General features: G+C 43.5%; 1 protein-coding gene across 1 annotated transcript; it reads right to left on the bottom strand.

Moving 5' to 3' along the window:
- Positions 1–3,347: 3,347 nt before the first annotated feature.
- On the bottom strand, positions 3,348–11,529 carry LOC133904307 (auxilin-related protein 2-like). The gene is made up of 8 exons (XM_062345772.1): positions 10,622–11,529; positions 6,803–8,345; positions 6,581–6,716; positions 6,381–6,478; positions 6,146–6,211; positions 5,838–5,927; positions 4,723–4,899; positions 3,348–3,912 (listed from the first exon to the last, which is right to left on the bottom strand). Exons 1-8 carry the CDS (start codon positions 11,194–11,196, stop codon positions 3,874–3,876), a joined length of 2,724 nt encoding a protein of 907 aa, XP_062201756.1. The 5' UTR covers positions 11,197–11,529; the 3' UTR covers positions 3,348–3,873.
- Between the last annotated feature and the right edge of the window lie 680 nt (positions 11,530–12,209).

Raw genomic sequence — 12,209 nt, 5'->3', positions numbered from 1 at the left:
GATGGCATGAATGCCCTTAGTCCACGTTGGAGCTCCGCAAAGGATACGCTCCCGGTCGGCACCCGGTCACGGCCCTTGAGCCACTTAGGCCTCAAGTCAGATGAGCCACCAAGGCAAGGCCTTACCTCAAGCCTCTCTTCCGGTCACTTGCTGTGGAGCTTGAGCCACCAAGGCAAGGGTCTCCGTGTCCCCGTACATGTGTCGTGCCGCCGTTCCACACTAAGTCAGAAGGTCAACAAGGTGCCGTGAGTCACCAAGACTCCAAGGCACCGACGTACCTCTCGATACACAGCTATGATCACTCCTTGATCCCCTCTCAAAACCACAACACCTAGCTATAACGCTCTCTAGGCCTATAAGCACTAATCACTCTCTAATCTTGTGCTTAATTATCTTGGATGATCACTTTAAGCACTATTGTGGCTTGAATTTCTTGTCAAGTGTTGACGAACTTCTCTGGACAACCACACCTTCAAATGACTGAGTGGAGGGGTATTTATAGCCTCAAACCCGCTAATTAGCCATTGCCCCAACGGCTCAGAAAATCTGTAAATACTGGATGATCCGGTGATAACAGTAGTACAAGTACCAGATCATCCGATGAGTACAACAAAAGAAACTAGCAGTTGGAACCCACTCAAACTCATATGTAAATACCAGATTATCCTGTGATGAGTCACTAAACACCAGACAAATACACCGGATTATCCTATGTGCATATGTTCATTTTGGAGCTCTCTAAAAATAATAGTTCGGTGTGTCCATTTTGTGAACACTGGATCATCCGGTGAGGTAAAAGACTATGCTCTAAACTTTCTGTGAACACCAGACTATTTTTTATTGTTCTCACCGGTGTAGCACCGGACTAATTTTGATATGAGTACTGGATTATCCGATCAGACAATTTTCAGTAGAACAATGTTATGTATTTTCGTTCTAAACTCCGATTTTGATGATCTTGGGCTCTATAAAAAGCTTTTTAAGAGCTCTACATTATTATACAAAAATATATCCCATTTGATCAACTCAAAATATTTGGAACAAATCCAATTCATTCATCTCTTTGTTCTAACTTCGGTGACTTCTCTTTTGTTTCATCTATGAGCCCTACTAAATCATATACTTGACAAATATGTTACTCATATTAACTATGTTATCATTAATCACCAAAATCATATACATTTCCTAAGATGTTCCTCTACGATCTTTCCAAGGGCATGTTCGCTATAATTGGCAACACCTAGCCGGTCCTTAGTGATTAGTGGTGTCTTGGTGAGCTCTTGGAGTTCTTATGGGAGCCTAAGAAGAGAGATGTGCTTAGTTTGATGCACGCCAATCTGAAGATGGATAAGTGAAAATCATGAGAGAGTACTTGAGTCTTGTTGACTCAAAAGGGAACTCTATCCTTGGTGGATGCTTCAACAAGAACTAAGGAAGTGCCAACTCTTTGATACCTCAGAAAAAATTCGGTGTTCTCTTGTTCATCTATTTCCTTTCCCGCATTTACTTTGAGCATTTATCTTCATGCAAGCTTTTAATTCCACAATTTGATTAGCGTAGTTGCTTGTTTGTGTAGTTGCGTTGTTCTAGCTTGTTAGATTAGTTATTTTATATTACTTGTAGGATAAGGCTGCTATTTGTTCTAGTTCTCGGTTGAAGTATTTTTATTTAGTGTCCAATTCATCCTCCTCTTGGGCCATTTGATCCTTGCACCTTTGACGCAAAGGAGGTGACAAATAGGCGTGAGGACTTTTGGTGTAGGCAAGCGTGGGTTGTTCAACCTCGAAGCGTCGCCATAGGGGTGGCTGATGACGGCAGCGGGCTGGATATTGTACCAAAGGGTGGCCTAGCTGGCGTTGACAGAGTGGCGGCCCAACTTTATGATGACGGGATGTGGTGGCGCTGCAGCACGAGTGGCCACATCATCGAACTTCAGCTTTGGTATAAGAAAATGAAAAATGTAACAAAAGGTCACGTGTGGGGTGAACATTATAAAAAAAAGTAAGATGTGTTCGATTATTTTGTTCCGCTCAATATAGGATTCTATTTTTACATGTGTCCTTTATTATTCGGGTTGGCATCGATTATGACCCAATTGAACACGCAAAACAAAAACAAGATTAGTGAAGGGTTTTCTCGATTTTCAAATTTTATAACAAGATTGCACCAACCACACAATTTTGGTACTAAGGATGCATTGCACCCACTGCGCACAAGTTTTGGTACCTAGGACGCATTTAACTCATTTAGGCCTCCTTTGGAATACAAATTGAAAAACGTAGGATTTAGAAAAATGTAGGAATAGGATATGATTGCAAGTAGTGAAGGATTGAAAATCAGAGGAATTTTGTGGGATGGGGTGTTCGGAACATAGAAAAAGGAAGAACACATTAATTTTTAAGTGAACAATAATCTCATTTGCTGTTTGTCAAACTGAGTAATAATCTTTCCCATCAAAGCCACTGACAGTGAGTCCACTATATCCACATCCCTACAAGTAGTGAAGGCTAAAAATTAAATCATAGCTTACCATGTCCCCTGCCCAGTTGTTCTATCCACTCATCTCCATCGTTCTCTCGAGCTCTACCCCATTAGTGGCTGCAACAGCTCTCTCTCTCTCTCTCTCTCTGGCAACGTAGCGTGCGTCAGAACGACCTCACGGAAGCGATGGTGTGGCCACCGCGCGTGAGCATCTTGGCCTTGGCATGTCAAGCCGCCCGGCGGCCGCATGGCAAACGGCGGGCGAAGGTGCGATTGCGTGGCGACGACCCGACGAGCAGCGGGCAACGGCTACACGAGCTTTCTTTTTTCTTATTCTTCTCGTTCTTGTTCTCATCTTCAGTAGCTAATGAGGACTATTTGCCTCGGTCCTACGCACGCCAGCGAAAAAATGAAATTAGAGTGGATGTTTGTAATCCTGTGATTTTCCTGTGAAATCGGTAGCAAAGGAATTTTTCCTCACTTTTCCTATGCCTCAATCCTACATTCCAAACGGTACTACAATTCCAAATTCCATAGGAATGAGAATTATGTGTTTTTCCTATAAAATTCCCTTGGGAATTATGTGTTTTTCCTATGAAATTTCTTGGATCCAAAGGAGGCCTTAACTTATTAACTGTAGATCCATCACTTACACTCCTCATTCCTCGATGTAAGGGTATCTCTGGAATGTAGATTCTCATATGAACAGGAAAAACTCAGGATGCCTTGTCACTTAAAATCCTACATAAGTTCGTTGAGAACGTAAAAGTTAAAAAAAAATGTTTGGATGTACCACGTGAAAGAACACATGATTTTTTTATGGGACGAGTTTCTTTAACAAAGAATGAGACGCATTGTGGATTGGATTTCTCAAACAAATTCTAGAATCCTCCAAAAGTGGAGGAAATGAATGAATCCTATGAAAATTTTATATACAATTCCTATGTTCCAACCCTACAAAATCCCTTCAAAATTCCTCTATTCCAAAGTGGGCCTAACGCAGAAACAACCAAAATGATGATAGACTACTAAGGAATCAAAATTCCATCGATAACTTTTTTTTTAACAAAATCACGCATGAATCGGACACAGCTCCAACAGGATAAATAAACCCTGTACCTAATTCAAAAATCACAAAACGCTGGTTCTACAAAAAAGAAACTAATATACACCTACTCACATGGGGTCCAGCCTGGGCCGCCACAGCTGCCGTTGAATCATCACAAACAAATGGAAAGGAAAAAGGGGGTGGGGGGGGGGGTGAATGGTGATGACAACTATAACAACTTGTTTCGCTTTGATCACTTCATTGTTTGCCCGTTTGACCGCTCCAGCTTGCGTGCTCCTCATGCAAGCGTCGATGGGGTGACGAATGTTCATTCACAAGGCTGTCTAGAAGAGCTCTTCAGAGTTGAGTTTGTTCCATGCCTCCTGTTTTATTTAAGTACAGATGAGAATTACTAAAACTAAGATGCCAAAGGGATACTGCGGGAAAACATTGAAATACAGAATTACAGAATTATTATCCCAGACCTTACAGATTTAATATCCAAGGAATAAGTAAAATAAACATAATTATTATTGAGAAGCCACAGAAATACAACCTCCTAATATTTAGATGTTATCCAGCACTCTTTCAACTAATAGATAAGCACATAGAGTAAATGGAAATAAGGTAAACTGTGAAGAGTACTAAGTTCAGAAATCAGCGCAGTACATTAAAAAATCCTCAATAGTTAGTCTAGATAGGAGGTGTCTAAGAGGCAGGATAATAGGTCATTGCTATGATTAGCGTTGATTTGACCGTAGAGGCATAGTAGCAGTACATATCTTCCCATGCACCGCCGGTGGTCCAGGGCTCCAGGCTGACACAAACAATCGTTGTAATAAACATTCTATTGTGGGCCATAAATCACATCAAACTTTCAAGGCGTGGTACTTTCTATGTACAATCGATCATCCTAGGACCCATCTTTATTTCCATGGACCGCACGTGATAATTTAAAATATTAACAAAGATGAGCAGTAAATGCCAAAAGACCGTAATTTTCGTCTTCAGCGAATGGTCAGTAGCTCTATAGTGCACAAGTTTCATATATAGGAAAATAATAATAATGAGCACTAGTTTTTAATGTCTTCACACCATAATGCATGGAAAGAAAAACAAGGATGAATAGCTCAATAAAACCATGGATGAATAGCAAGCTAGTACTCGGGCCATATTTTGAGAGCGATACACACCTTAAGGAGATCAAAAACCTTCTCAGCAATATATTTTTGCTGGAGATTTGCACCTTTTTGTTGTACCTTATCAGGATGAATGCACAATGTTGCTTTCCTATAAACTTTTTTAACAGCAGCAGCAGTGATCAAATCAGTAAGGGACACAGGCTGCCATCCACATTCTGGCCAAAGTACCTGTTCATTTAGAATATATGAATTTATATTAGGAAAGCCACATAACATCTCTTGTAATCTCTTTTGAAGGGAGATATAAGCTATACAAGCATACAAAACAAGATGATTAAATCAACAAACTAAAGTAGATTCTGCCTGTAAGCAATGCTCCTGTGCATGACTAGAGGTCCTGCATGCTTTATTAAGTAGGCGTCATGCTTTATTAAGTAGGCCTCAGAATTACTTGCTAGGAGCTGCCATTTTGCAGTATCTCGGATGCAGCTAGAGTTTTGGAGCATCATGGATGCAGCAAGTGACGAGAGTATGAAGCCATAGAGATGTTTCTGGAGTTAGCGAAAAAAGATACCGAGCATACCTCTATGGATGTGTAACCTTCAAGTATTGCTCACAACAAGGGATAATGTTTTGATTGCCAGCACATTTTGATGGTTTGGTATGTGGTAAGAGGCAAATTTTACTTCTATTACTGTCCTACCACATATTGCTAGAAACTAATCAGTTTCAACCAGCATATATGCAACATTTACCAAACTAATTCTAAAGATAACCTGGTACATCACATTCAAACATGAGCAAGCGAGCAAAACTATCAGATACCACCTCAATACCACGATTCTGGTCAACTCAACTGAAATTAGTTTGATAAAACCAGATGCTGGGACTCCTACCAGTGATTCGAATGCTTAACAAAGCAACCTCCTGACCAAATATGAACATGAGGTGCGATATGTTGACCATGATGCATCCACAATAAGAAATGCAGACTATACTTGTAAAATCACAAAGCCACAGTGGATGTCATAAGTCATTGATTCCAGTACACAAGGGAAAGGACAGCATGCAGCTTTCTGTTTAAAGAAGAAGAACATCCACAGATGAACAGAAAATTGACAAAAAATAAGGGTTAATTTGTTTTCGGTTTAGCAGGTTCAACTCACATATTGCAAAGTTGATAGTAATGCACGTAAATTGCCTTCTTTTCCAGCAGCCCATCGTTTAATCTCGAAGTCCAGTGTTTCCGCAATTCTCTGGAATTATCAGACAACACAGTTAGAAGGAACTAGCTACCATGAGACAATAAAGTGCATCTAAAAGGACCAGTGACATGCTAGACAAACAGGCAACTACGGAACTGCCAGCTTATGAAAATATATGGAGATTACCATTATAACTCATGCTTTATAGAAGAGACTAGACTGAAAGAAGTAGATTCAGTTATGCAATGTGTTTACAACATAGTACTTACATGTCTTTCTGCTTGATCTCTTTGAAGCTGCATGTCTCGCTCATTCTTCTCAGCCAAAGCCTTTGCCTGCATACAGAATGAAGATAATTAATGCCATGCATCACAGTTTTTTTATCCGAAAAAGAAGCTTAACATAAAATGAAACCATGAACACACAACAATTATCCACAATACCAATTTGTAATAGAAAGCTATGGCTGGTAATCTATTTTAATTAAAATTATAGCAACATTACAGCTCGTTCTTGAGTTCTTTGTTGCCTCTCAAACCTAGCCCGTCTTCTTTCATCACTTTCTCCCTCAATTTCTTGAAATTCTTCAGATGATGTAGGAGCTAAAAAAAATACAAATAAATCAAATACACTGTTACTGCCATAAGATGAGAAACACTGGCATTGCAAAATTTCAGTACTGCTAAGTTTTCAATGATCAGTACCTCCTCCAAATATTGCAGAAAGGTCATCTGCAATATTTGTTGTAGATGATGCCTTTTTCATCGATGCTGAAGCGGAAGTCGCTCTGTGTGATGCATCAGCCCCTCTACTTTGTGTTTGAGAATCAAACATAGAATCCTGATATATGCAAAATTGGAAGAACATTAACGGAAAAAAATGCGATGAATACAAATCAGAAGTGCATATTCTGGTACAGTAATCACCACTGTTGGAGCCCTTTGCTTCGGAGCACTATTAGCTCGGGCACCCATACCAAAGAAGGACTCAAGATCATCTGGTTTACTCTGTTTTTCTCTTGCTGCTGCAGCGGCGGCGGCGGCCTGCCTTTCCCGAGCCTCAGCAGCTGCCCTTTCCACTACTACTCGTTCAGCTCTTCTCCTTGCTTCTTGCTGAGCTCTCTCAACAGCAGCTCTTTCTGCTGCAGCCCTATCCCTGGCTTGACCAGCAGCCTTCTCCTTAGCTTCAGCAGCCGCCCTCTCCTTTGCTTCTGCAGCAGCCCTCTCTGCTCGCTCTTTAGCATCCACTGCAGCCCTCTCGCGTGCTTCCTGTTGAGCTCTTTGCACAGCAGCACGCTCTGCACGTTGGCGTGCCTCCCTCTCTGCTTTCGCACGAGCTTCCGCAGCTGCTCTTTCCCGTGCCTCCTTTGTAGCCCTCTCCACCGCTTGCCTAGCCCTCTCTCTTTCTCTCTGTCGCTCAAGTTCCCTCTCTTCTTCAAGTCTTCTTTGCTCTTTCTCCTCTCTTTGTCTCATCTCTCCCTCTTGTTCTAGTCTATCCTTTCTCTCTTTTGCCTCATGATCCTGGGCATACGACTTTGCTTCATCATTTTGTTCCTGCTGTTCCCTATTTCTAAGCTTTGCATCACGTTCTCTTTCTCGAACTTCCTTGGCATGTTTGAACTTTGCCTCAGCTTTATCCATGGCTTCTTTCATAGCAGCTGCAGATGCTGCTGCTGCTGTACTTCTCTGAAATTCTTCGTCGTTAAAAGCATCGGCATTCTGAGACTTGCCCATTGCAAAATCTTCTAGTTCATCTATCGATGAAACACCAGCTTGATTTGATGAACTTCTGTGATTATTATAGTTTTGGCTAGAATGCCATAGATAGTCACCATCCTTTCCTTTTGCTTTTGATCCATGTTGTTGGTTTTGCTTAATTGCAAGATGTGGTGGTGGTCTTGAAGGTGGTGGAGCATTAGTTGGCTGCGTGAAGAGGGGAATTTCAGAAACTGTGAGCCATATCTCACCTTCGGATTCATCAGATCTTGGTGACTGATCATTTATACCATTCCCACTGTATTTCTCTGAACCAATGTCAACATGGACATCTGAATATCGGGCAGACTGTGACTTAGGAAAGATATTTTCAAAGTTCTCCACAGAAGGTTGTTGGGCAGAGTTCCGTTTGGGAAAGCTTTGGACAGGGCTTGAATCTCGGACTTTGCTCGAGTCATTCCTATCTTTTGGGCCATTGTTCACATCTGAGGTAAACAAAGGTTCTGATTTAGGGGTCTGGTTGAAAGTGCTTGCATCCTCAAACAGACCGCTGCCGGCCGCAGTATTTTCACGGCTTTTCCCTTGATATTTTGCAGGTTTACCCAATTCATCTAAGGGATCCGTGAATATCCCAGGGGATGGATGGGCTGAGGATGAAGTTGTTTCAAGAACAACAAAGGGGTCACTTGCCATGCTAACTGTTGGCTTAGATCTTGACATGGAAGCCTTCTTTTCTTTAGCACCAACAGTCTCTCTGAAGTCAAGAAAATGACGAAAGTTACTAAGTGAACATGTTTAGAAGGAAGTGGGCAAAAAATAGCACAAAAAGGGCAACCATTCATACAAACACAGCAAGTTCACAAATGACTTTGTTTTCTGCATACATAACACTAAATAATCTATTAGACCATTGAATGAAACATTAGGTCCTAAGCATGTATGGGAACCCAAATGTCAAAAGGCGCTAAAAAAATTTGACCACCATGGAAGCTAATCCAAGACCCTTCAGTATTTAAAAAGGTTGAAAACTTGAAATTTTCAAAGAGCAATCAGAAGCACTTGAATCCACTGCATCTGCATTTTCAATATCATGTTTGATAAGCTTGACTCTGAATAAGTAATTGTAGATTAAAAAAAGTTGCTTTGTTCAACAATATATGGGCATTAGATGGCCAGCATATCGCCTCAATTGGATGTGTAACTTAATAAAGATGGAATCTGTATGAATAAGTACAGAAACGTCCAAGGCAAATTACACCTAAAATAGTTCAAAAATGCATTCCTTGTTCAAGGGAAATATTTCTAACATATTAAATTGTTTAAACTTAAAGTTGGTATGGCTATCACCTCAATTCAACATGTATGCAACAGCTCTCCCCAAGAAGGTTGGTATAGTTGCCTTATAGGAATATGGGACATGGCTCAGAAATTTATACTAAAATGCTAAGTTTCGAAGAAAACTCGGCATTTGATCTCATAAAGAAAAGTATACAAGCTACCAAGATTATCATAATTGTCTAAATTTACAAATAAATGTTGCAATCTACTGCTCATATTCTAACAAGACTGTGCATAGTGATCAGGCCTGAAAGCATTATTTAAATTTACTCAACAATTCAACTTTTGAGCAAGCCTTTGTAAACCATATTCCAGCATGAAATCCATCAAAGTACACAACTTTTTAATCAATTCATCTCGGCTGGCACACAAAGCTCTTATGGCACAAATTGAATAGAGTTCTACCAACATTAACCATGATCTATCAATTCAATCAAAATTCTATGAACCTCTTATCATTCTACTTAAAAATACCCAAACCGGCCAATCATACACTACAAACAAGTAAACCAAATGAATATAGCAAAAGAGTGCATGCAATTCTCAATCAAACTCTAGCACATGTACTGTGATCAATCTAAATGACCTACATTGAACCCATCATATGTCACATATCAACATAATGCAATAAAGGTCCAAGCAACTCGCAGCATATAAGCTTGGCTGAGAAGATGCATTGACATCAGTATAAATACAACAACAACAACAAAGCCTTTCAGTCCCAAACAAGTTGGGGTAGGCTAGAGATGAAACCCATAAGATCTTGCAAGTCTAGTCATGGCTCTGGCACGTGGATAGCTAACTTCCACGCACCTCTGTCCATGGCTAGTTCTTTGGTGATATTCCAGTCTTTCAGATCCCTCTTTACAGACTCCTCCCATGTCAAGTTTGGTCTACCTCGACCTCTCTTGACATTATCCGCACGCTTTATTCTTCCGCTATGTACAGGCGCTTCTGAGGGCCTGCGTTGTATATGCCCAAACCATCTCAAACGATGTTGGACAAGCTTCTCTTCAATTGGTGCTACACCAACTCTATCACGTATGTCCTCATTCCGAACCCGATCCTTTCTTGTGTGGCCACACATCCATCTCAGCATGCGCATCTCCGCTACACTCAACCGTTGGACATGTTGCCTTTTAGTTGGCCAACATTCTGCGCCATACAACATCGCAGGTCTAATTGCCAGATACATTTAAAAAAAATACCAGATACATTTCCAGACATTTCTCCAATAAGTTATTTGAATTACCATGAAGTCATCAAGCCTATCATACACTAATAAGCTAAAAGTCTGCGAGATATGATCACTATTAAATGCACGCCATAACCAACGGAAATGGACCATTCTTCCAAACAAAGTTTGAGATAATTTTCGTGGCGTAGAGCTTTACATATACCATAAATGGTTTACTACCTCACTAGTATGAATTACCAAATCAAACGCAGGACACATTAGCAAGCGAGAATCTACTCGATAAAACATCCAATAAATGAGGCAGCATAATTTGTCCAACTCAACAAGCATTCACATGATCCGACCGTTACCGAGTATTGACAAAAGCTACTGGTTCACTTGACCAAACCGCCAAAATTATACCTACCATGCACAGCTAGACCGCCCATATCGACAATATAGCATTCAACGATCCCGTGCACATTGAATTGCACAGAAAGTGCGCAGTTGCTCACCTTCGCCGTGCCGGGCTACTCCCGCCAAAGCCTGGGATCAAATCATCAAACCCGGTCGACGCTGCAGCTGGCTCAGGCTTTCTCTTCCCCTCGACCTCTTCCCTTGCCTCCGACTTCTTCCCAAAGCCCCCAAGCAGGTCGTCGTATGCTGGGGTCGGCGCGTGGCTCCCCCCGAACACATCATCATACCGCGCCGACGAACTCTTCACCCCGGGGACCCCGTCGAAGATGTCGTCGTCGTAGACCGGCTTGTCAAACACTGGCATGGACGAGTGCTTTGGCTTCGGCGGCGCTGCTGCTGATGGTTCCTTGAATGAGTCGAAGATGGAGTCGAGGTTGGCCGACGGCGACGGCGACGGCGACGGCGTGGACTTGGGCGGCGGGGCCGATGCCGCGTTCCCGAAGAGGTCGTCGTACGATGGTGCGGAGGGGGCGGCGGTGGAGGCCGAAGAGGATCTGGTATTGGGCCAGGCGGATCCGGAGGGCACCGAGGAACGGGCGGCCGACATGGGCGCGGCCTTCCCCTGCGGGCGGAGGCCGAAGTCGCGGGCCAGGAGGCCCTGGAAGTCGTCCATGGCAGGCGCGGCGGCCACGAGGATCACTGGATCTGAGGATCGTTCACACGGTCCCTGCGCCTCCACCGCCTGCCGATCGGCGCACGTGCAGGGGCGCGGGAGCGCGAGGAGGCAAGGTGGATCTGGGCAGGCGCGCGGACCAGCGGTGTAGACACGAGGTTTGAGGCCGTGATCGGAGAAATGGGTAGGCGGAGGCGGAGGGGTCGCCGCAGAAGCAGCGCCGCCGGAGATGGAGGAGAGGCGAATGGGGGGGGGGGGCGAGAGGGAGAGAGAGAGAGAGAGAGGGTGGGGTGGGGAAGAAGGTAGTGTCTCACGCGGCTGTCTTGGTGGGGTGTCTGGCGAGCGGGCCCGGGGGGCGCGGGTGTATGTGGGGGATATCATATCATCGTTCCCGTGGGGTCGCTGTCCCGCGGGGCCCGGAGAAAAGTGAGAGGAGGCGTCAGGAGGAAATGGTTTAAACCAGTTCCTGCCACTGGCACGTGGGCCTACATGCTCGTGGGTCCGACATGTATGCCACCGATCGAGTGTGGTGGGTGGTGGGGTGGCGCGAGGGCGTCGGCGGATCCGCTCGTCGTCCGTCGTCGGAGTCTCGGAGATACGCGCGAGCGAGGTGGGGGGGATTCGGTGTGTGGGACCGAGCGGGAATAGGGTGCGTGGAGTGGAATCATTGGCCTGCTCGGTGTACCGTGTTATGCAGTGTGGTAGTGGCGCGAGTGGAGGAGGAGCCCCGGGCCCGCGCCCGTCTTTTCGCCTCGTGCACCGTGCGTAAGCCTAACCAGCCGTAGCACGTATTACAACAGAGTTAATTCACATTTCGGCTTTGAAAGCGTAAAGAGAGGTATACGCTAACACACTATCGAAGAGTATAGAGCTCAGGGTGGTGGTGAGGGGTTGCAACACGTAGGTCAGAGTTGAACGGAGCAAGAACATATCTGATATGAAATTTGAGATCTTAAACTTGATCTGACCTAAAATAGTTACTGGGTATAAAATAAACCTGAGCTTTATAAGGG

The sequence above is a fragment of the Phragmites australis genome, chromosome 22, assembly GCF_958298935.1.
Source record: "Phragmites australis chromosome 22, lpPhrAust1.1, whole genome shotgun sequence".
NCBI lineage: Eukaryota > Viridiplantae > Streptophyta > Magnoliopsida > Poales > Poaceae > Phragmites > Phragmites australis.
The sequence above is the reverse complement of the archived record's forward strand: the minus strand, read 5'-3'. Positions and strand labels throughout refer to the sequence as shown.